Raw genomic sequence first — 22,626 nt, forward strand, 5'->3', positions numbered from 1 at the left:
AATTGCCTAATTAATTATTTTCTATGGGGCCACCAGTGCATGTCTGTTCCTGGAGCGTGGATGCAAGCCCCCTGCATGCTCCACCTTGATGTGTGCCCTTGAGCTCCTGTGAGGCTGGTGTGCAGCACCAGGCTCTGTGGACAACAGCATGGTGCCAAGAGGAGCTGTTGGCTATCCTTGCTGATCCAGTGTGCTGCTGCTATGCAGGGAGCTGGGCAGCTGCTGGGGGAAAGAGGTTTTGAGTTGCTCCTTGTCATCTGTACAATTTGTTAAGTCTTGGAGGTGTGGGGATTGCAGGTAAGAGCACGCCTTTTTCTGATGATGCCTTTGAAACATCTCTTCATGGTAACAGAAACCTCTGGTATCACTCTCTGTCCTGGCAAAATGCAGACTCCTGGACAGGACACTGCAGCCAGAAGCCATGGCTTTAGCAGCCAGATGGAAGGGCTTGAACAGAACTTAGATTCAGCATAAAGAATCATAGAATCATAGAATTGTAGGGGTTGGAAGGGACCTCGAGAGATCATCAGGTCCAACCCCCCTGCCAAAGCAGCTCCCTAGGACATATCACTCAGATAGGCGTCCAGACGAGTCTTGAATATCTCCAGAGATGGAGACTCCACCACCTCCCTGGGCAGCCTGTCCCAGGGCTCTGTCACCCTCACTGTGAAAAAGTTCTTCCGCATGTTGGTGCGGAACTTCCTGTGCTCCAACTTGCAGCCATTGCCCCTTGTCCTGTCTCCACAGACCACTGACAAGGGGCTGGCTAATTCCCCCTGCATCCCCTGCTTAAGATAATTATAGATTTTAATTAGGTCCCTTCTTAGTCTTCTCTTCTCAAGGCTGAACAGTCCCAACTCACTCAGCCTTTCCTCATAGGGGAGATGCTCCAGGCCCTTAATCATCTTTGTAGCCCTTCTCTGGACTCTCTTCAGGAGATCCCTGTACTTTTTATACCAAGGAGCCCAGAACTGGACACAATACTCCAGGTGGGGCCTGACCAGGGCAGAGTAGAGAGGGAGGATCACCTCCTTTGGCCTGCTGGCTACATTCCTCTGGATGCACCCCAGGATCTCATTGGCTCTCTTAGCCACCGAGGCATATTGCTGGCTCATGGCCAACCTGTCATCAACGACATCAAAGGGCTCTAACTGAGCTCCAATAGTCAAAAGATGACCCAGATGTCATGGTGAACTAAGCAAAGTCACTTCACCAAGTGAATGCTGGATGCCCTCCATTGCTCACTGCTCTATGGCATCTTCCATACCCCATGGTGCATTGTGCAGCTCAGCCTGCCAGCCTTGCTCTCCAGGAATTTGCACCATTGCCTTCTGGCTTTGCCCTTTTTGCCATTCCTGTTTTCACTGCTTTTCATGACCAGTACATGCCACAAAGCTTGGCTGCTAACTGAGACCCTGCACTGCTTTATTTTAAGAGCACAATGAGAATGGGCTTTGGATTTAGGGAACAGGAGCAAGAAATGCTCTTGGGAGAGGTGTGGGAATGCTGGTTGTGAGATCTCTGCTAGAGCCAAGCAGTGTAATTCACAGTGTGATGAGGAGTGTGTGAAAACTGGGATGGACTCAAGCAGCAGACAGCTTCTGTCAGAAGGGCTGATCTCTCCCAGGGCATGGGGAAAGCCTTGTGCTCCAAATAAAATTCAACACCCGGCAACAGATTCTCTGGGTATGTGGGCTGGGGAGAGCCTGTGCCAAAGGACTGACAGGGAAAAGGGTTCAGCAGATCAGAAAAATGCACGGGGAAGGGATCCTAGATCACTTTCCCAGTCGCCTTCCTTTGGAGAGAAATGGCAATGATGGGCAGAGGCAGTCAAAAGGACAGGAGAAAATTTTTACTCTCCTGAGCAGGTACTGTTGGAGGGTGCCTTGTCTATGCCTAAAATTACATACCCTGTGAAAGGGAAAGAGGGTTTGAAACCAGGAGCAGCTTGTCCTCTGGCTGCTCCTCCAGGATGGAGAGCCTGTGGAGTCAGCCCAACCATGTCTGTTTTGCCAACAGGGTGAGAAGGGACGAGCTGGTGACCCTGGACTTCCTGGATTCCCTGGCACGAAGGTGTGTATCTTCTCTGGCTCTTTTGGTGTGGGCCGTGCTCATCCCTTTTCCTTCCTGCATCCCGTGCCAGCTGCACACAGCTCATGCACTCTTGAGCTGCTGTCGCAGCGTTCTGCCGAGCTCAGCTGGATGTCGATGTAAGAAACCACAGCCAAGGACATGATGGGGTCACCCAAAGGACGCCTTTTTGTGCCTTCACGCAGTGAGGGGGAGGCTGTGGTCCTGGGAATATGCTCACAGAGTCAGATTCCAGTAGCTCCCCTTTAAAAGCATGACCTCAGATTTAATGTGACATTTCAGCCGTCCTCCTGCTCCCAAGACCCATGTATGAGGGGGACATGGGCTTTTTGGGTGGCTGCACTGCTGTGCTTTGGGTTGGAAGAGTAGCCTTGTGCTTTGAAAGGCACAGGGAAAGGACACTGAAGCTGAGCTCTGAAGCTGTGACCTCTTCCCTGTGCTCTGAGACGTGGCCAGAAACCACAGCTTTCTGTCAGGCTTTCACAGGGTGCTTTTCCTTTGGGAAAGGGGACAGGGCACTGAACCACGCTGTGCCAAGGATGTGGTCTGCAGGGCTGACTATCTGGCTGATAGCTGTAGCTCCAGGGGCAGGTGTACCCCCAAAAAACATCATCAGGTGGTTTTATCAGCTCACTTTCAATGGTAGATGCAAACAGTTGGGTTTGCACTGGAGGCAGGGGGTAAGGTCTGTCCACAGGCAGCTTTATGTGGCCCTGGAGAATGAGGGCCGAGCAGCAGCCCTGTGGTCAAATGGATGACTCTGGCTGTGTTGGGCTCTGGCTGGAGCCCCCAGGCAGAGCTGTATTGGCCTGGTTCCCAGGCAGCTAGCTGGTGGCTCTGGGGCAGTGATGTGTTGGGGCTATCAAGAGGCCAGCTGGGGACCTTGTCTTGGGCTCTGTTTCTCTAAGCCAATGATTTGGTAACTGAATTTACAAAGAGGGAGAGGCTGAACTGTGACGTGTGGCTTGTCCTTCCTTGCAAACAGGGGGAGAAGGGAAATGCTGAGAATGCCTTGATGGGAGGTAAAGGAGAACCTGGCCTTCCAGGTCTGCCCGGGCCCCCTGGGCCGAAGGTGAGTGGCTTTTTTTTGTCCAGCAAGTTGTGTGTTGTGAGGGATTGTGCCCAGCACAAGGTGTGTAGGAAGGGGCAATGGTTACATTCTTCTAAGCCTGCCTCTGATTGCCTGCTGAAGGGATGTCAGGTTCTGCAGGGGGCTTTAGTTTTGTTGTTTTAAATGCTGAAGGTGAGAGAATTTGTAAACTGTGTTTCTGGGAGGAAAATACTCTCCTTGTCCCAAAATAAGTCCCCTCTAGGCTCTGTGAGAAACTGGTTGCTAGGGATTGATGGCAGCCTCTAGTCCTGGTGGTACCTGAGGCAGGATGGAAGCCCTCCAAGCCTCCTCTCCCCTTCCTCTTCTACCTCAAGGAGAAGTGGCAGTAAAGTTCTGCCCTTTAACAAAGGACACCAAGAACACTTAAATCTGAGGTCCTGCTTGGGATGCACTTAGAACAGCCCTCCTGGGCGCTCACTTTGGGTTTGAATTTGGTGATTTCCTTCATTCTGAATACTCCTTCTATGTTGGGCACCTGGTGTGAAGTCACGGCAGGAGATTTCGGGTACCTGACGAGATGCAAATGTGGCAGGAGCACTTGGCAAGTGCAGCTCTTCCTCCTGGAGATGCAAAGTCAGCAGTGGAGTCACACCCCCTCCACACAATACGAACCCATCCCTTTCAGGGAGAAGCTGATGATGTTGGCCAGCCTGGTGCTGCAGGGTCATGGGGAGAAAAGGTACAGAATGCTTCTGCACAACCCTGTTCCAGGTTCTGTAGCTGCAGGTTTGTTCCTACGTGTAGAAGATGTAACTGGAGAGGAACATTTGAGTACTGAGCAGTCTAGTCCCTGACTGGTTCTGAGGACTAGCAGAGAACGGCAGTTCCTGATGTTTGAGCAAGTGAAGGGATAGGCTTTGCTAATGGCATGTTTTTCTTGTTACAGGGGGATCGTGGTTCACCAGGAGACCAGGGGCCCATGGGCGTGAGGGTAGGTGTCCCTTCACCGCTATGTGAAGAGGTTTGACCCTTCAAAGGGTTTAGTGGGACCACACTGGCAGTCTAGATTTGGCCTCCGATTCCTTGATGGATGTTCTGGCAATGGCTAAATTTGAGACAGGCTGTTTCTCTATATTCTCATCAGAAGACACTCCCACCTTAGATGGGAAAAGGTCTTCTGAGCCACCACAAGGTGAATGCTTGGCTCGTTTGCAGAAGGAGGTGGATTTGGACAGTCTGAACTCAGGCCCTTGGCATATCGGTAGACGGTAGCAGGAGAGCGTTTGGTGTGTGCCCAAGTCTGACAATTGGCCAGACAATCCCATTCCTGGATTCTTGCCTCAACTTCACCACTTGCCAGACCTACCAGCTTTGATGGTCATAGCATGGTCTTGTCTGGCTACAAATTGTACCTCTGTAAAAGGTGCTTTTAAGAGCTTTGTTTAATAAAGGCAAAACTGGAGGCTGAAGGGTGATCCCAAAGCCCTGCCTAAGGAGCTGGTATTTTGCAGGGTCCCAAAGGAGAACCTGGGAAGGGTGAAATGACAGGCTATGATGGTAACATCACTGAAGCTCTCCAGGTAAGTGACCGCCTTCCTGTCCATGAGGTGACTGCTGGGTGCTTTACTGTTTCCCAGGGGATGCAGAAAACCAGGAATAATGTAGATCCACTTCCTCAGCACAAGGAAGTCCTTGGTTGTTCCGTGGTCCCCTTTGGCCCACTGCGTAATGTCTTGGTAAATACTTGTGTGCCTTGACTAGGAGATGTATTAACACTGGTGGATGTAGGGGTCACGCGAGTCCCCTCAAGAGTGGCCCGTGACTTGGGGCAATTGGGGGATAAAAGGACTGCAAAGCTTCCTTGGAAGTGTGGAGCAATGGTCTGCAGTGAGAGAGCAGCTGTGCCCAGCTCCAGGTCAGCCTGGGTCCTCCTTGGAAAAGAGGAGCGATCACAGAGTAACAGCCCCCTGGGGTGCAGGGCTGGGTTTTTGGCTTTTGTTCCTTTCGTAGGAAGCTTGCTCATTTAGGCTGGTGTTATGTTAGTGGAGAGCAAACCAGATCTAGAAAGAAGCTTAGTTTTGAAAAGGCAGTTTTCCTTCTTGATTAATATTTTTTTTGTTACCTTTTTCTAGGAAATACGAACTATGGCCTTGATGGTGAGTTCCTAGCTTTGCTGTGTGATGTTAAGCAAGTAGCCATGTGCTCTTCCTGAGCAGATGGCCTGACAATCTAGGTGCAGCTAAAACATTTGGCCTTTGCCGATGGGGGCTAAAATCAGGGCAGCTGACAGGTGAGAGCTCATCTTGCCTTCTGATCTTGGCACTTGAATTCTATTCAGGCCCTTTATTCCTCTGCTTTAAGAGGCAGTGCATGCTCCTCGGAATAGGGAGTGCTCAGGAGGGGCAGGGAGTAGTGAGGGGGGCTGACTGAAGTGAAGGAAAAGGGGACCTTGGGTGCCTTGCAAGGAAATACATAGTGGCAGACTGTGGTGGATGCTTTCTGTGATGGGAGGCTGTATTTTCACCACTGATAAGTATACCTTGACATAAGTCCTGTAAAAATCCAATCACTTAAAACAGCCATAACTACAAGCCTTTCGAAGACAAAGAGAGGCAAAGTAGTTACTCTGAGCTAAAATAAGGGAAGAAGTGCCCCTGTATTTTGCTTCCCAGGACAAGAAATCTGGATGGGGAAAAAAGACATGTTTTTACCATGTGGTATGACTGGGCGGCACCAGATGGGTATAAGTAGCATCGCTTGCTGGGCCAAGTAGCATCGCTTGCTGGGCCAAGGTGCTCCAGAGATCTCCTTAAAGTGGTAACTCCCCAAGAGCCATCAGGAAATCCACTCAAAGTGCCAGTGCCATGTAGCGCCGCTTAAGGTGTGCTCAGGATCTTAGTACAGCATTCCCTATGGTCTCTGCTTTAAAACTGACTTTTGTAGATCAAATGGAAGGGAAAGCCTCATTAAGTTCATCTCAGTTTCAGGGGCAGGCAGCTGTGGTGGTTTTCCTTTCCTTCTGTGAACATGTAAGGAAATACATAGGTACCTATTTGGACTGGCCTGCTGCTCACTCAGGGCTCTCCATTGCTTGGCTACCCAAACAAGACAGTTTTGGGAGAACCTGGGAAAACTCCCCCATGATTTCATCTTAAACTCAGAGCTGTTTAGTTTCAAAATGCAAAAATAAAAGCCCTGTTGATAATCTGAAAATGAGTTTTTTCTTTATCTAGGGACCCCCAGGACTTCCAGGGCCACCAGGACAGAAGGTATTTGCTCAGTTCAGCACTTGCAGAGCCACACAGGAGTGGTCCAGTCAGAATTCCACCCCCACAGCCCTCCCCAGCGCTCCTGTTCTCCTTGTCCAGCACTACCACACTGCCCTGTTGGCTTCTACACTCCCCCTCATGCACAATATCCTGAAAATCTCTGCTTAGGTTTTTTTTTTCCCATGATGATAATGCCTTATCTGAAAGATGAAGGCTCCTTTCTACTTGCCCCCTCCCCTTTAGAGAGCAGCTTATGGGAACCCATCTCCGGGCAGGGACTGTGTTGGTTGGCGACTGTATTGTAGCATTGGGGCTGTAAACGGTCAGTCAGGACAGACAGACAAGGCTAGTGAGACCCTTGGGCAGTGGCACAATGTGTTATTTCAACAGGGGGTTCCCCATGCCTTTTTTTTCTTCCATGAATATTAGCTACCAGAGTCCCTGGAGGCTGTCCCTGTAATGCCTGCCCCTTCCTCATCGTAGTGCCTCACAGGAGGAGTCAGAATAGCAGCTTTCAAGTTGCAAAGTAAGACTTTTGTGTTTCAGGGTGAAATTGGCTTGCCGGGTCCTCCAGGCCATGACGGAGAAAAGGTAAGACATGGTACCCCCGTGCATTTCCTTCGGTGGCCTTATCTGGCCTCGGTGTGTTCTGTCTCTGTCCCTGATGTTGCACAGTTGCTTTCATAGTTTATTAAAGTGCTGCCTTTACAAGGAGCGTCTGGGCTGGCGTGGCAGATCTCCTTTGACCAGCCCGTGCCTGCTCAGTGGTGCTACTGTCGTTAGAGGATGAGCAGTGAAAGAGACTCTGGGCCAGGGAGCTGCTGTGTGGGAGTAACCATCCTCTCATCTGGGAATGTTTCACTTTCTGGGGTGTGCGTTTCTTTTAGGGACCACGTGGCAAACCTGGAGAAATGGGCCCCCCTGGCCCTCACGGACTGCCAGGAAAGGATGGACCACCTGGAATAAAGGGAGAGCCAGGCCATATTGGGGTCGCAGGGGAAAAGGGTGATAAAGGAGAACCAGGACAAGCTGGCTCACCGGTGAGTAAGCTGCAGCCTCTCAGAGCAGGGCTGGCTGCCCAGTTATGGGGCAAAGCCTTAGGACTTGTCAGATCCCCTCTGACGTGGGTGCTGGAGGCACCTCATCACTGCAGTATGAAGTGTACCAATACAGAAGCGAGGTCTTGGCTCCCTGGCAGATGTGTGTTGTCCATGTTGCTGGAGTGGCTGTCCCCAGCTGCCTGCTCTGCTCTGGGTGCTGTGTCGCTTCCTCAGCTTGCTGCCTGGCGTGTTGCTTAAAACAGAAATGCTGCTGCAAGCAAGTAGGCTTGACTGTGAGCAAGGCAGCTGAGGTACCACCACACGTGCTCTCCTAGGAGGGCAACTGCATGGGGTAGTGCCTTGCATCCCTGCCGCTAACTGGGGCAGAGCGCCCAGTCTCCCAGCTTCTCTCTGTTTCAACTTGTGTGTCTCCAGTACAAGTTGAGAGGGCTTCACACAATGGGTTGGTGCCTCCCTACAATGAGTTTGTGCCTCTCTTCAAGATTACCGGGGTAAAAGTCCTGCTGTCCCAACAGCTGGCTATTGGGAATGATTTCTAGCATGGACTCCAGCAAACTGCATAACCGTGAGCAGAACTTGGAGGCAGGAAAGCAGTCCCCTGTCCCTGCTCTGGGGACTGGCACCTCTGCAATGACAGGAGGATGTCCAGGCATTTGCACATCCAGTTGGAATGCTAGTGAAGCCCTGCATTTCTCTGGGCAACTGATGGTTGTTGGAACTTTCCAGTGTGTTCTCAGGATGACCAAAGCCAGTCTTAGCTCTTAGCTCTTGCAGTGATGTCTCATATGTCTGCCTGAATTAGTTGTGAAAAAACCCACAAATGTTTCTTAATCCATAGGGTCTTGATGGCCCCACTGGAGAGAAGGGCGAACGAGGTGACCAAGGGATGCCAGGACCATCAGGATTGCCGGGTCCCATTGGACTTCCAGGATTGACAGTAAGAGTGGAAAAGACAGGCTGCTCTTTCCTGCTTGGCAAAGAGGAAACAGCATAGAGCAACACACAAGGGTTCATTTCCCAAAGTGCTGAGTATCTCGGGAGCCTCGGACCTCTCCCCCTTACTTAGGTGCTTAGGTGTCCCTGAATGTGCCACTGGGCAAGGCTCCAGCAGCAGGCAGGGGCCAGCTGGGAAGCTGCTCCCTTTGCTGCCGGGCAGCTGCCCACAGAGCTTGCATGGCCACGTCAGCTGAGGTGTCCAGTTTGCTGGCAGCATTGTACTGTTGTTGACCTGCTTGCCAGGCCTGCTCCTCCTTTGGGGAACTGCTGCTTGTCAGAGCTTGGGTGGTTGGCGGTTGGCTTCTGATGGAGTGAGGCTCCAGCATGCAGCTGGTGGTGACAGGGTCTGTTGTGTGCAGGGAGAGAAGGGCGAGCCTGGGCAGCATGGAGACAAAGGAAATCCAGGAGAATCGGTAGGTCACCTTTTCTTGTTTTCCTTCTGCAATCCCAGCAGTTGGGGAGGGCTGGTTTGGCAACAGTGCTGCTGGAAACCAGCACGCCCCACCTCCTACAATGCACTCTTCAGGGAGGAGGGGCAGTTTCATCTTGTGGGACTGAATTGCCAACTACCTCTAGCTCCCAATGCCCTACTGTTCCCTTACACAAGCTCACGACAAGCAATCCATAACCAGTGCCTATAAGATAGTGGAAAGCCTAAAAAGTGTTTTCCTTGGCATTTGCAGCGAAGGCATTTCCTGAACAATACTTGCACATATATGCCTATATATGCTTTTCAGTAGAGTTTGGGTTCCTGAATCTGTTCTCCCCTCAGAGCTCACCCTTAGCTTTTGTATTGCCATGCAGCAAGGAGTCCTATCAGCTATCAATACTCTCCTGCGTGTGTTGGAGCCAGCCACCTCCTTCCCTATCTTTTGAAACAGCTGCTAGCAGCTGACCTCAAGCCTCCTTGCAGGAACAGTGGCAGAGTAGTGGAAGTGGACCCTTTTATTGGAGGGGAGGGAAAAAAATTCTCACTGCTTTCCTTCCTCCTAAATCTCTGCACCTGCTGCATAACCCTCCCCAGAGTACTGCTGATGCTTTTTAGCCACTTTGTCTTGGATTGCTGCTGCTTCCTAACATAGCACTTAAGGAGAATCCGGGTTTTCAAGCCTGTTAGAGCTTAGCTGTAGTCTGCCTCCCCTCTCAGCAGCTCCCCTTCACCTGCTGAGGATGGCAGGTGATGATGGTGACTTCTCCTGTGTTGCTTTCTAGATATCTGGCCCCCCTGGACCTCAAGGCCCACCAGGACCTCCAGTAAGTTTTGAGTGATTCACCTGAGGAGCATGACACTGGGAATGGGGATAGAGCGGGAATTGCCTGGGGGGAGGATTCTGGGTGGAGAAAGAAGCCAGAAACACTGCAGTGCTTGCACACAGGAACATGGTTAGTATTCCTTCCAGAACCACCCCCAGGGTAGGTCAGAGCTGTGTTGGGCTGGGTAGGTAAAGAGAGAAGGTTATGTTAGTCTGAGATGAAAGGGAAGACGGTAGCAAGAGGGGATGGGCAGGATTAAAGGGATCAATTATAAAAATAGGCTTAATGGCAAGCCTGGCCCGTTGCCAGGTTGTCCTTGGCGAGAGCCTCCTGGTTACTAGATGAGAACAGTACGTGAAGTGCCTTCTACATGAGTAAAAAAAGAGGCCTCTGGGCTAAGCATTTGTGCCCCCTGGGTGTCAGAAAGCCAAAGTTCCATGCTGCATGCTGAACTGGGATACCTGGATTTTAAAGGACACCCTTAAACATTGCTCATTTTTTGTCTTTCTCCCCAAATACAGGGTCTTCAGGGCCTCCCAGGACCAAAGGTAAGGCTGCAAAGCATCACATCTGGAAATTCTACTAGACTTTCCCCGGTGCAAGAGTTTTCCAGTCACAGCTTTCTAGCTCACAAACATTACCTGCCATCTTCGTAAGAGGACAGGTACATCTGAATATTTTCTTGAAGGAAATGGATTAGCAGCTCTCATTTTAGGACCCAGAAAAACATTGATTTTCTCCAGTTTTCACCCAGAGAAGTGGGAAGGCACTAGCCTTTGGAGACCTTAACTGAACTACATTCTCATGGGCTTTTTTCTGAAGGGTGAAGGTCTGTATAGCTAGTCACACAATCTGAAGGGACTGAGCTCTAGCTTAAAATGACCCAGCTTCTGTACCCTGTAAATTAGACTGTGCAGCTACTCGAGAAATTCACTGTTCAGAGACTGGAAAATGTGGAGAATGCCTTAATTCTCAGAGTTACACTTAGCATTTTACCACCAGTGCTACTTGGGTGCAGGAGGGGATGGTATGCTTACCCTGATTCATCTTTTCACCAAGGGTTGATTACAGATCCGGTTATCTCTTGCTAGTCTGTAACTCACTAGCCAAGGCTAGCAAGTGTCTGGGAAACTTCTGGAAGTTATCTTTGGAGTACATGCCAAAGAAACGCAGGTGGAAGTCTCACACTCCACAGACTGGATTATGGGCAGAGGAAGGTGCTGCACCAGCTTCTCCTTGAGCAGAGTAGGTTTAATTAGCAGGTGTGATGAGTTGTCCCAGATGCGGAAGCTTTTGTTCCATCTCTGCAATCTGTAGTAGTCTTTTTGTAACCAGGCTTTCCATAGTGGTGAGGAAGAGCGTCTTCTACCCCTCGCAGGCACCTCAGAAATAGCTAATGCTTCCAGGTATGTGCTGGAGCCGGGGGGTGGTGTAGGGCAGTGACACACAGCCCTGGAAACCGGAGTGCTGCTGCAGTGAGCCAGCAGCGTGCTGTCCTAATGCTGTAGCAGAGTACACAAAGCAGGAGTCCTGTTTCTGTGCTGACAGAAGGTTCTTCCGACCCTTCTGTTTCAAAGTACAGCCGAGGCAGTGCTTTAAAATGCCTTATGAACGGGAGCGAGGGGGGGAAAAGCTTTGGGCTGCATTTTGAACTTATAAAAAATAAGTGTGTTTTGTTTAATGCTGCTTTCTAGGTTATAATACCGAATTTCAAAAATGCCACTGGGAAAAGGAATGGAATGTTTTTCACCCAAACATTTTGAAATCAATGCCTTTGCGCTTACAAAAGTCTTGTTGATAATATTTCAGCACGGTTTTTATTTTGTTTACCAAGCCCATAGGCACCTGTCATGCACTTCCAGTGAATCCCCATCTAAGAACGTAACCCCCATTACCAGACAACTTCTGGTTACTTCTGTTGACCTGGCAGTCCTCGCCATAGCAGGCAGAGCCATACAGAAATGAGCTCAGTTTGCCTTTGACCACCTTCACCTCCTGGGCCTGGACCTCCTCTTCTGCCACTGACTTATAAGAGGTGCTTGAACCCAAGCCCACTTAACCGGTACTGGTTTTATTCAGGCTGGGCTGAGAACTGGGCTGAAGCATTGCTCTGCTGCCTCTTGCAGTCACTGTGCCACTCTCTGAATGGAGGGATGTCTCTTATGTAAGTGGTGTTGCTGTGGGTTTATTTTCTGCTCCATCCGTCCTTTAGGGGGAAGCGGGGATTGATGGAATGAAAGGAGAGAAGGGTGCCCAGGGTGAAAAAGGAGACAGAGGGCCACTGGGATTACCCGTAAGTACCCAGGAAGCGAGCGGCACTTTTCCCAGCCAAACTTCTATTGGCTGTATACAGATCCCTTCGATAGGAGACGCATGCAAGGATTTGATACGTAAAGTCAAAGAAAGAGATCATCTATAAATAACTGTGCCTCTGCTTTTTAAACTTAAAGCCTCCGTTTCTGTACAGAACCTTCATATTTGTGACCTGTTAAACCCATCAGTGATGACTTTAGTTCTTCCCACCTCCAGCCGGAACGAGGTAGCTTTCCTGTGGGCTCTTTCCACTTCAGGGCAATGGGGTGAGGGGGAAAACAGAAGTCAAAAAGATGAGGAAAGGAAACTCCTTCCCAGCAGTCTGTTGCGTGGGCCAGGCTTTGTACAAGCCTGGTGGGATCTGAATGCATCCAGCTTCTTTGCTAGGTGGTGCTCTCCTGTTGCTTCTGGAATGGAATTGATGCTTCCTGTGATGAGGTGGAAGCCTGCAATACTCCCTGCTGTAGGTGAGCTCAGCCGCACCAGTGTTAGTGCACAGTTTGGCTTAGCAGGGAAGAATTCGGGCAGAATTGTGAGGAAGCTACAGGTGCTTTAGAACCTCAGGACCTTGAGAAGCTCTTGGCTCCCCTCTGTTGAAGATTGCTTCGCCTGCCAGGACTTGGCTGAGGCCTGATAATGAACTGGTGGGAACTTGGTCCCACCCAGTTGCTCTGCCAGCCCCTAAGTTCTCTCCTCGCAGCAAAGCCCTCACTGAACATAGTGCCTGGAAACAAGCACTTGTGTACTGTGTGACTATGTGTTCCATCACCCAGGCCCCTTGTCCCCAACTTTGGCTGAAGTGTGCATGTCTCTGTAAAGTGTTTTCCTTGTCTGGTTGTGCTAGACAGCAGTTACCTGCCAGGGCCTGGGCGCATCATGCCGAACTCTAGGCTCTCAAGTGAACTCATCATGAGTGTGTTCACTGCTATGGCTCCGTGCAGAGCCTGCGGGGGCAAAGCAATGCTTTCGGAGGGCTCAGATGCAAAGGATCAAAAGCACAACCCCAGCCCCTGTTTTGCCCTGAGAAATGCAAACGGCGGCTTTCTGTGTAAACAGTTACTCTCCGAAGCCTGGGTGGTTTTGGGACAGGGGAAGGAGGTCCCTGTGATGGTCAGTGCAGAAGGTGCCCCAGAAATTACCCCAACAAGCTCATCGCCGTGGCAGGGAATGTGCTGGCTGGTTCTGCTACAGCAGTGAGCCCCATGAGAAACCAGGGTCCTTTGACTTTTCACACCGCTCTTCCTGAGCTGTGGAAGGGGCAAGACAGGCTCAGAAAGTGTCCTCTTAGAAATGTTTTGAGTGACCAACAATAGCAGCTGGCCAACTAGGAAGCACAGTTACTGAGCTGTTAGTGAGATCAGAGAGGTGTTACAGATCTTGCATCCCTCCTTGGAGCTACCTGACTCTCTTCATAAGCTTTTCCATGCCTGATCCCAGCATGTTTTCAGCCTGTCTGATAAGTGCAGTTGTATCAATAAGTGCCAGATAGGTACTGAAATATTTTAAAGACTGTGCAGTCCCACAACGGGATCTGCTGCCTCTTCCTGTGTGACTTGGGGCTTGACACAGTGCTGGAACAAGTGGTGCTAGAACATTCAGCACTGATTGTCTGCAGTAGCCTTGAGCTGTTCTGTACGGCCAACAAGCTGAGGAATTTGTCATAGTCAGGTGGAGGAGAACTCAGTCATTTGTACTAATGCTCCACCTAAGCTTTCTCTTAGGACCTGGGGTTCTTGGTAGGAACTTGATCTGCTGATGGCTCTGCATAGCTTGCAAATGCCTCTGTGACTGCAGGGCTTTTAGCCCCTGAGAACTGTGTCTCATCTGTCCCACCCATGCTGGGCTTTTCATCCCCTGTCACAGAGCAGCGTCTTCCTCAGAGGTTACCTTAGTGGCACCAAGAGAAGGAAATTTACAATCCTAAGGTGATCTGAAAGGTGCAGGACGGGCATTACATGTATTCAGTGTTCGTATGTTTTTGTTGGTTTGCTTGTAAGTACCACCATCTGTCCTGAGATCTTAATTTTTGTTTATTGCAAGCGTATGTTTGTCCGAAGTCACTGCTTCACTCACCTTTCCCCTCCCTTCTCCTTTCCCCCTCACCCTCCTCCCCTCTCCTCTTGCCTTGTTTTTGTTAACCCTCCCCCATCTCAGGGTGCTTCAGGTTTAGACGGCAGGCCTGGACCACCGGTGAGTTCCATTTCTCCATTACCCTATGTTTCTCCTCCCCAGTATTGTGATTTGTCTTGTCTCTTCCACCAGAGTCTTGTTTACACCAGGAATAACCATCTTCTCTCCAAAGCAGGCTCGGGGCGGGGTGGGGGGTGTGGTGGTGGTGGTGATTTAAACTTAGACCAAGAATTGATGTCACACACTTGTCTCTCCTCTTTGGACACTGCGAGTCTGTCTGGATCCTGGGATCACAGCCTGTCTGTTCCCCTTTATCTCAATAACAAGATGAATTAAGCCTCTGCATGGTTCCGTGATGCTCTGTTCTCCTGTCCTCTTTGTCCTGAGGGGTCTCCAGCTTGTCATTCTCCATAGTAGCTTTGCTTGCCACCTTTTCACCACAGTAGCTCCTCAGTTTTCATCTTGGGCACAATAACACCAGTCTGTTTCGTTCTGTGAGCAAAATCCTTTGTGCCTTGTTTTCACGCGTGGCATTTCAGGCTGTGATGCTGTGGGCCGTAGGCATGCTTGCAGGTGTTTCTCCATGGTCTGAGAAGCATGTTGTCAGGAGAAGTTGTATCTGAAAGACCTTCTGCCAGCAGGGCTTAGCTGCTCACCTCTCAGCAGCAGAATGCCATGCGACTTCAGCGTTTCCTTCCCTTGGTCCCAGATACCCAGGGGTGGTGGGGTGTGTTCAGTCGAGTATACCAATCCGAGAGGTAGTGACCTCCGTAGTGGAGCAGGGGGGTGCGAAATTTCTGCCTCTTGTTGCTACCTCACCAGGAGATGTGAAGCAAACAAACTCCCGGTGCCTGAGCTGCTCAGTCTGTCAGATTCGGAACGAGACAAGTAATGCCAGGCTGGTTCTGCAGACATCTCTTGGGGAGTCGCTCATCACCCATGTGCAGTCCCTGTGGTTTTTTAAGAAGAATGACTGGAAAGACTTTGGCTGCTGTGTAACTTCTGGACACAGTCTGATTGGCAGATGATTCACACCTGTCTGGGGAACTTGTAGGTTTACTTTTGTAAGAGTACAGGGTGTGACCTTAGCATATCTCATGATTTTAAAATGATGTGTCTGCCCAGGTATTAAGGTTTCCGTGATGTGAACTCCTGTGCGTGGATCTGAGGAGAGTCCAGTTTTTCTCACTTCCCTTCCTGCACTGAAGTTGTGCTGCAGGATCTACTTCAGATCTCAACCTTCTCTGAAAAGCACTCCTGATCCACAGCAGGCACCCTGCTCACGTTGCAGGGTTACTGTAGAGACCCACGTTAAAAAGTGCAAGACCATTTCTCTAAAAGCTGCTAGAAGAAGACACACCCCACCCCCCCATTCCACAACCCCACTTTGCCCTTGCTGGAAGGCAGGCGATGGGCCTCAGAGGTGTCCCTTTATTGAGGCTCCGTGAAGGAACCACAGATGGTACCAGAATGGTTGCCAAAGCTCTTGCCAGTCTAAAGGTATGTGGGGTGGGATTAGGAAGGCAAATGCCCACCGGTGCCAGGTAGTGAGGTGGGAGTACTACACCCTGCAGATCTGTTGCACTTTACCTAGAGCACAGAACGGTGTCTGGGAAGGTTGCAAGAGCCCTTCCAACAGGGAATTCCCCGAAAGTTCTAGAAGTCTTCAAGAGTCAGGGGTTTTCAGCTCTGTGCAGGGACTGACTGAACCACTGTACTGCCCATGTTGAAGATAAGCTCTGATTGGGTTCATCTCCTGAAGCCCACACAGGTCTTGGTGGTGCTGGGAAGTGTCTCAGCAGCTTGCCCACGCTGCAGGGTTAGCGAGAAGCCTGGGTTTTCCCAGTGAGAGCCTGGTGGGGTTACACAAACGGCAAAAAGGGATCAGAGGGCCCAGGGCTCTTTGTTTTCATCTGTGTGTGTATGCGTCTGCATTCACCTCTGCAGCATGCTGTCCCTCACTCAGCTTGCATGTCTGCCTGCCTGCCGCTTAGTAACCTGACTCTCTTCCATTTTTCCTCAACTCAACTGACTTTGGGGAGGTGGTGGGAGGGGAAAACAAGGAGGTAAAGGAAAAAAATAGAAAATTGCTTATCCTGTATCTAAATGGCCTTTATTCTGCTACAGCTTTCAACTTTGTCTGATGTAAGCTAGAGAGAAGGAAATTCCCTCCTGCAGAACTGGGAGGTTCTGAACTCTGTAGGAACTGCTGTAACGATTGTCAAGGGAGAGCTACAAAACCAAAAAATAAGGCTGTGTAAAGTGGTGCTGGTGTGGCTTAACGTAGCAGTGCCCATGTCCTCCACATTGCCTGCAACAGCTAATTCTGATCCATCACCACCAACATTGAAAGCTGTAATGTTGCTAGATGCCTTCCACAAGACTGTCCTTCCCAGCCATGCAGCTTCCCTTAAGCAGCAGCGGTGTCTCCTGGCTTTGACAAGGCCCCAGGATAAAAACGCCCTAATGCGTTTTCCTTCCTTACAACTATAGGGTACTCCAGGACCAATCGGGGTTTCGGGACCAGCAGGACCAAAAGGAGAAAGGGTGAGTTTGCTTCAGCACTGACCGATGCTCTGTAATGTCTTCGAAAGGCGCTCTGGGCTGGAGAAGCTCTGGGTTTTTCTAGAACTGGAATTGCCCTCTCTATGTGCATAGGAGACCTGCTGCCAGGGTGCTTTGATTTTTGAGTACCTCACCCTTGAGCTATCCACCGCTTCAAAATGCTTTCTGTGCTTTTATTCCATAGTGCTGCCTACTTGTCCTGAGTAGCAGAGTAACAGTTTCTACTCTCTGGTCTCCGTTTCAGGGCAGTAAAGGAGATCCTGGAGTCATCGGACCAATGGGACCAGCAGGGCTCCCTGTAAGTATGGGAGTGCCAGGGGTTTGTAATCCGCAGTGCCTGTTTCCTTGCCGTGGTTTGTAGCTGAAGATGCTGCCATGCTAGGGCATTGGCAGTTTCAGGCAGGTTAGGTGTTAAACCCCCGAGTTACAGGCTTACACACGCCACAGCAGCAACAGAAAGAGCTTGGTAGCTTCAGAGCAGAGGTTGAGAGTGAGGTGGGTGAACCTAGAGGGGAAACTCTTTATTCATCTTGGTCCTCAAGCTACCAAAAGCACCTGTGTGGGCCTACCAGGGTATGTACCTGAGCCCAAAACACTCTTTCTGAGCACATCTGCTCAGTTTGCCTCCCTGCAGCTTGGGTGCCAGCCTCCTACCCGTCTGAGGGCCCTGCCATGGTGCTGCAGTGACAAACGCTACCGTCAGTGAGGTTACTTCTGCCCTTTGGGATTACTTTTGGCCAGATGGGTCAGTGTTGGGACTCCAGCTTTATGTAATTACAGAGCTGCTTCATTGCTCTAACACAAAAAAAGCAACAAACTTCCTTTTTTTTCCTTCTCCCCACCCCCCTCCAGGGACTGCATTCTCTGAACTAGTTTGTCTCTTTTATCTGAAGAGCCCTTAGAGTATTAGTAGTGATGTCACAACTGGGGTGGTGTAAAGGAGGTGAAGAGGAAGTTCTCTGCTGGAGAAATTTGGGGGTTTGGTGTGTGTTTGGTGAGTTGTGGGTTTGTTTTTTTTTTTTTTTTTTAACCATAGAGCAGTTGGTATGAATGGAAAAACCAAACTCATGGGTGCATGTTCTCCTTTCTGAGAGTGAATACAAGAGCGTGCTGCTTGGTTTGAAGTATTTATTTCTGTGTTGGTGTATTTCAGGGTTTACAAGGTCTACCTGGTGACAAAGGAATCCGGGTAAGTTACCAGGCAAATTTCTTGTAGTTATTTACTAATGACTTCACGCCCTGCCAGAGAAACTAACTCCTGAGCAAGCTGGAGTAGGCAGCTTGTAATTGTGTCTGCTAGCCCTGCGCCCAAGGAGCTTTGCAAACTGCAACTGTAGGAGGTGACACCTGTCACTGGTGACCTGAGGCGTGGCAGTACATCTACCGGAGAGCTCTAGGAGGGATTTTTCTGATATGTTCAGTGTTGTCCTAGCTCTGCTCTCACTGAAGCATGGGGCTTCATGTGTAGTAGAGTTAGACCAATGTGGCAAGCTTTAGGAAATCCTGCTCATCTGTTTACAGGTGTGCATAAGGATTCCCGTGAGAATTAACTGAGGGGGAGCCGTTAAATCTTAGTACGTTACTCTTACATTCCCCCCAATGCTTGCAAAAGAAGGTTGCCCTCCAGCAAACCCTCTTCCAGAGAAATCGGAAGACAGAAACCTAGAAAAAGACAAATTCACCTCAGAATCAGACGTGAAGTCTCCTTGGGCGTTGTCCTGATAAGGTGTGATGGTGAAGAGTTGGGACAAAACCCAGTAACATGATTGGCTGCTCTTCTGTCATACCACTCACATCACAGAGAGACAAACAGTACCAAAAAGTGCATGTTGGGAAGCTCCCTGCTTTTTCACCAGGTTTCCCACACCATAAGGAATTTCTTGCCTAATAAGTGTCCGAATCTTTTTGGTAAAACCAGCTGAGATCTACAGCTGAATATATTTTATGTGTAGAAATATAAACGGCCTCTGAATTAGAGTCCTTGTGAGATGGCTGTTGTACAAATACATCGAGCGGTATGCATGTGTGTTCCTCTGCATGTACTCACATGCACGCCTGCTCTTCCTAAGTCTCTGGTATCTCCTGAGTTACGTGAAGGCACTGTTCAGTTTCACAGTGCATGTACCCAGGCAGTGATCTGATTGTATGGGTGTGCTTTCATTACACAGTGAGTGTTCTTTGTCCTTTCTCTGCAATTTATTCCTGACCTTACTGTGTGCAGAACAGGCAGGTTTGGAAAGCAAATGCCAATTGGCATCTTAAACTAGGGGACAGAGTTCCAAGCTTCATAGGAGTTCTGATGTTCTCCCCTTTTCTAATCATTCTGGCTTTGCTTCTTAATGTCCTTTTCCCTAAGATGTGTTTTATTTTGTTTGCCTGGCTTCTAAACAGCAAAGGAATAACTTGCACAGAATTCCTAGACTTTTTCAGTTGGTTTTTAAACTGGGTATTTTATTATGCAGGAGGTTCTTTCATTAACTAGCTGTAGGGAGGATTTCACTGAGCTCTTGCATAAAAGCAAATGAAAACTGTGAGAAACTGCACTTCCTTGTAGAGGATGAGTTGGAAGGCAAGGTGGGAGCAGGAGGTTTTTCTGGCCCCTTGAAGCGTGCGTGTGCTTTGTCTCACCGCACACGGTATTTCACAGGGAGAAACCCAAGAGTGTAAATGCACGGTTTTGGTGAGTGCCCTGTATGCAGCTGAGGTGCCTTCACCCCTCTGAAGTCATGACGGACAGCTGACCAGTCCTGTTGAGCAGACCTGGTTCCTGGGACTTGCCCAGCTGAGTGCTAGGTTGGTGGGGTGTGCAGCGTCAGAGCCTCCTCAGCTGTGCCCGAGAGTCTCTCACAACTGTTGGCGACACTACGGCAGCAGTTCAGGCTGGAGGCTGCAAAATGAAGGAGTTTGTTAAGCTCCCAAATAGATTGCTAAAATCCTCTCGGTCACTCAAGGCAGAGCAACGCTTTGTAAATACCGGAAAAGCTCCTGCTGCCCCGGGTTGGGTGTGGGATCACAGAGTAGCTGCGCCCGGGGGCTGGCAGGGAGCAATGGGAACAGACAGCTGTTTGGGTAACCCAGCTGGAAAGGTGTAAACCCTGACTTTGTGCTGCTGAGCTGATGCCTTCACTGTTATTTTAACGCCTGTCTTGTTTTTTTATCTCGTGTATGTGCATCTTCCTTGCTTCCACAGGTCCACCTTTGTCCCCTTTATCCCTTCCTCCTCTTCCGCCTTTCTTCCTGGTTCCTTCCTCCTCCCTCCAGAGCAACCCATGCCGCATCTTCCTGGATTATCCTCTCTGTTCCAGTGCTTGGTTCTGGGTGATTTCTCCTCATTGCCTTTCCTCTCCCATCCATTTCTCTTGCCAGCTTTCAGTTTAATGCTTTTTATAATGATTTTTATTTTTTTAAACAAAACAGCAACCCTTGCTGTCTGATTTTATCCCTTAATTCCTTTAACCCTCCTCACCAGCACCCTGAATTAAATTCCCTGTGCAGCAGCCCCTTCCCTTGTTCCATGCTCTGCAGCTTTGAGAGTTTCCTCTGTTACACAGAAAGGTTTGGTACAGGTAGAAGTCAGATACGGCCTTGCTGTGGGTGACCTGCCATGGGAGGATGTGTCCTCCTTTGGTGGGGAGGGGCTGGCTTTCATTGACCTAATGCTGCCCCTCCACAGGAGAACAAGCCTCCTCTTCAGTTATTTTCTTAATTTTCAGTAATTTTCTTGATTTATCTCCCTCCTGCCCTGGCTCTGGTGTAACTCTGTCCAGAGCCTGTGGAGAAATTGCAATGCCAAACACAACCCCACCAAACTGCCTAGCTTTTAAGGAATCATTGACTGGGTTGGAAGGGACCTTTAAGGCCATCTAGTCCAGACCCCCTGCAGGTTGCCCAAAGCCCCATCCAACCTGGCCTTAAATGCCTCCAAGAACAGAGCTTCCACCACCTTTCTGGGCACTCTGTGCCAGTGATCCACCACCCTCATATTGAAGAACTTTTTCCTAATATCCAACCTAAATGTCCCTTCTTTGAGTTTAAAGGCATCACTCCTCGTCCTATTGATGTCACTCCTACGTGACAGCATCAGTAGGGAAGGCAACCGATGTCATCTACCTGGACTTGTGCAAGGCCTTTGACGCAGTCTCCCAACACATTCTTAGCTCTAAATTGGAGAGATGTGGATTTGATGGGTGGACCATCCAGTGGATAAGAAACTGGTTGACAGAATGTAGACAAAGGGTGGTGGTCAATGGGTCTATGTCCAGGTGGAGGCCGGTGACAAGCAGGATCCCCCAGGGGTCTGTCTTGGGACCGATGCTCTTTAACATCTTTATCAATGACATCGATGATGGAATTGAGTGCACCCTCAGCAAGTTTGCAGATGACACCAAGCTGAGTGGTGTGGTTGACACAATAGAAGGAAAGGAAGCCATCCAGAGGGATCCTGACAGGCTGGAAAGGTGGGCCCGGGGGAACCTAATGAGGTTCAACACTGTGAAGTGTCAGGTGTTGCACTTGGGCCAGAAGAATCCCAGACATAGACACAGACTGGGAGAAGAGCTCCTTGAGAGTAGCCCTGCTGAGAAGGATTTGGGGATTCTGGTGGATGAGAAACTTTAACATGAGCCAGCAGTGTGCTCTTGCAGCTTGCAAGGCCAATGGTATCCTGGGCTCCATCAGAAGAGGGGTGGCCAGCAGAGACAGGGAGGACAATTCCCTCTCTACTCTGCCCTCGTGAGGCCCATCTGGAGTCCTGTGTCCAGGTCTGGGGCCCGTAGTACAAGAAAGATGTGGAACTGTTGGAGAGGGTTCAGAGGAGGCCACAAAGATGATTAGAGGGCTGGAGCAGCTCCCCTACAAAGAGAGGCTGGAGGAGCTGGGCTTGTTCAGCCCGGAGAAGAGAAGGCTGCGGGGGTATCTCATTGCAGCCTTCCAGTACCTGAAGGGAGTGTATAAACAGGAGTGGATTCAACTTTTTAAAAGGGTAGATGATGGCAGGACAAGGGGGAATGGATTAAAACTAAAGGAAGGAAGGTTTAGGTTAGATATTAGGGGGAAGTTTTTTACAGAGAGAGTGGTGAGGTGCTGGAACAGGCTGCCCAGAGAGGTGGTGGATGCCCCATCCCTGGAAGTGTTCAAAGCCAGGTTGGATGGGGCCCTGGGCAACCTTGTATAGATCCAGGCCTGGAGGTTGGTGGCCTATGGCAGGGGGGTTGGAGCTCTATGATCCTTCCAGCCCATGCCATTCTGTGATTCTATGATTCTATGATTCTATTGCTCCATGTCCTTGGAAAATCTGGCAAGCCCAGGTGGCACGCAGTATATCCCATGAGTGAGAGCTCCTTTAAGAACAAGAATTCAGAGTGGTGAGAAAAGTACAATTGACCCAGGTAGTCTGGGCCAGCAGTGCCCACCTCCTAGAGCAGGTGAGCCCACCCACAGCACTGGGCACCAGCTGTCGTCGCAGAGCTCCTGTGCAGAGGAGGGGGACCCTCCCTGCCTGCCAGGGACTGAGATGAGGCGGCAGCCTGCTGCCCAAGGGAGTGCTTTCCTGTCCAGTGTCTCTGGTGCCCTCCAAAGGGGCCTCTCTGAATGCTTACTGTATTCATATACAGGAAACCCAGAGCAGTAGTCTCCTCACGGTGGTGCTGATGGTGGAGGAGTACTGTCCGTGAGGATGAGAGGTGCCCGTAACGCCTGTCCATGGGAGATTTTAGTGATGGACAATGTGTTTATGCAGCTGAGGAATGGGGTGTTTTTCACGCCACGGCTCAAGGGGAGATTTCTCTTCTTTTAAAATGTTTCCTAAATGTTTGTTTGTTTATTTTTTAAAAAAAACCTATCGCTGACATTTGTTTGAAATGGATGATCCTAAAGTTTTTGTGTATTCTTTTTTTTT

General features: G+C 49.9%; 1 protein-coding gene across 1 annotated transcript in view; it reads left to right on the forward strand.

The window, feature by feature from the left end:
• The window catches only part of COL13A1 (collagen type XIII alpha 1 chain), a gene marked incomplete at its 5' end in the record, with an annotated part of 89,423 nt that overhangs the window by 61,713 nt on the left and 5,084 nt on the right, over positions 1-22,626 (forward strand). The window contains 18 exons of the mRNA XM_084264842.1: positions 2,020-2,073; positions 3,077-3,163; positions 3,828-3,881; positions 4,089-4,133; positions 4,654-4,722; positions 5,275-5,298; positions 6,376-6,411; positions 6,958-7,002; positions 7,299-7,451; positions 8,311-8,409; positions 8,828-8,881; positions 9,681-9,722; positions 10,244-10,270; positions 11,935-12,015; positions 14,190-14,225; positions 16,659-16,712; positions 16,975-17,028; positions 17,884-17,919. Coding sequence (XP_084120968.1) covers positions 2,020-2,073; positions 3,077-3,163; positions 3,828-3,881; positions 4,089-4,133; positions 4,654-4,722; positions 5,275-5,298; positions 6,376-6,411; positions 6,958-7,002; positions 7,299-7,451; positions 8,311-8,409; positions 8,828-8,881; positions 9,681-9,722; positions 10,244-10,270; positions 11,935-12,015; positions 14,190-14,225; positions 16,659-16,712; positions 16,975-17,028; positions 17,884-17,919 — 1,050 coding nt within the window. The remainder of the gene's footprint in view (positions 1-2,019; positions 2,074-3,076; positions 3,164-3,827; positions 3,882-4,088; positions 4,134-4,653; positions 4,723-5,274; positions 5,299-6,375; positions 6,412-6,957; positions 7,003-7,298; positions 7,452-8,310; positions 8,410-8,827; positions 8,882-9,680; positions 9,723-10,243; positions 10,271-11,934; positions 12,016-14,189; positions 14,226-16,658; positions 16,713-16,974; positions 17,029-17,883; positions 17,920-22,626) is intronic.

The sequence above is a fragment of the Gallinula chloropus genome, assembly GCF_964237585.1.
Source record: "Gallinula chloropus genome assembly, chromosome: 5".
Classification (NCBI taxonomy): Eukaryota; Metazoa; Chordata; class Aves; order Gruiformes; family Rallidae; genus Gallinula; species Gallinula chloropus.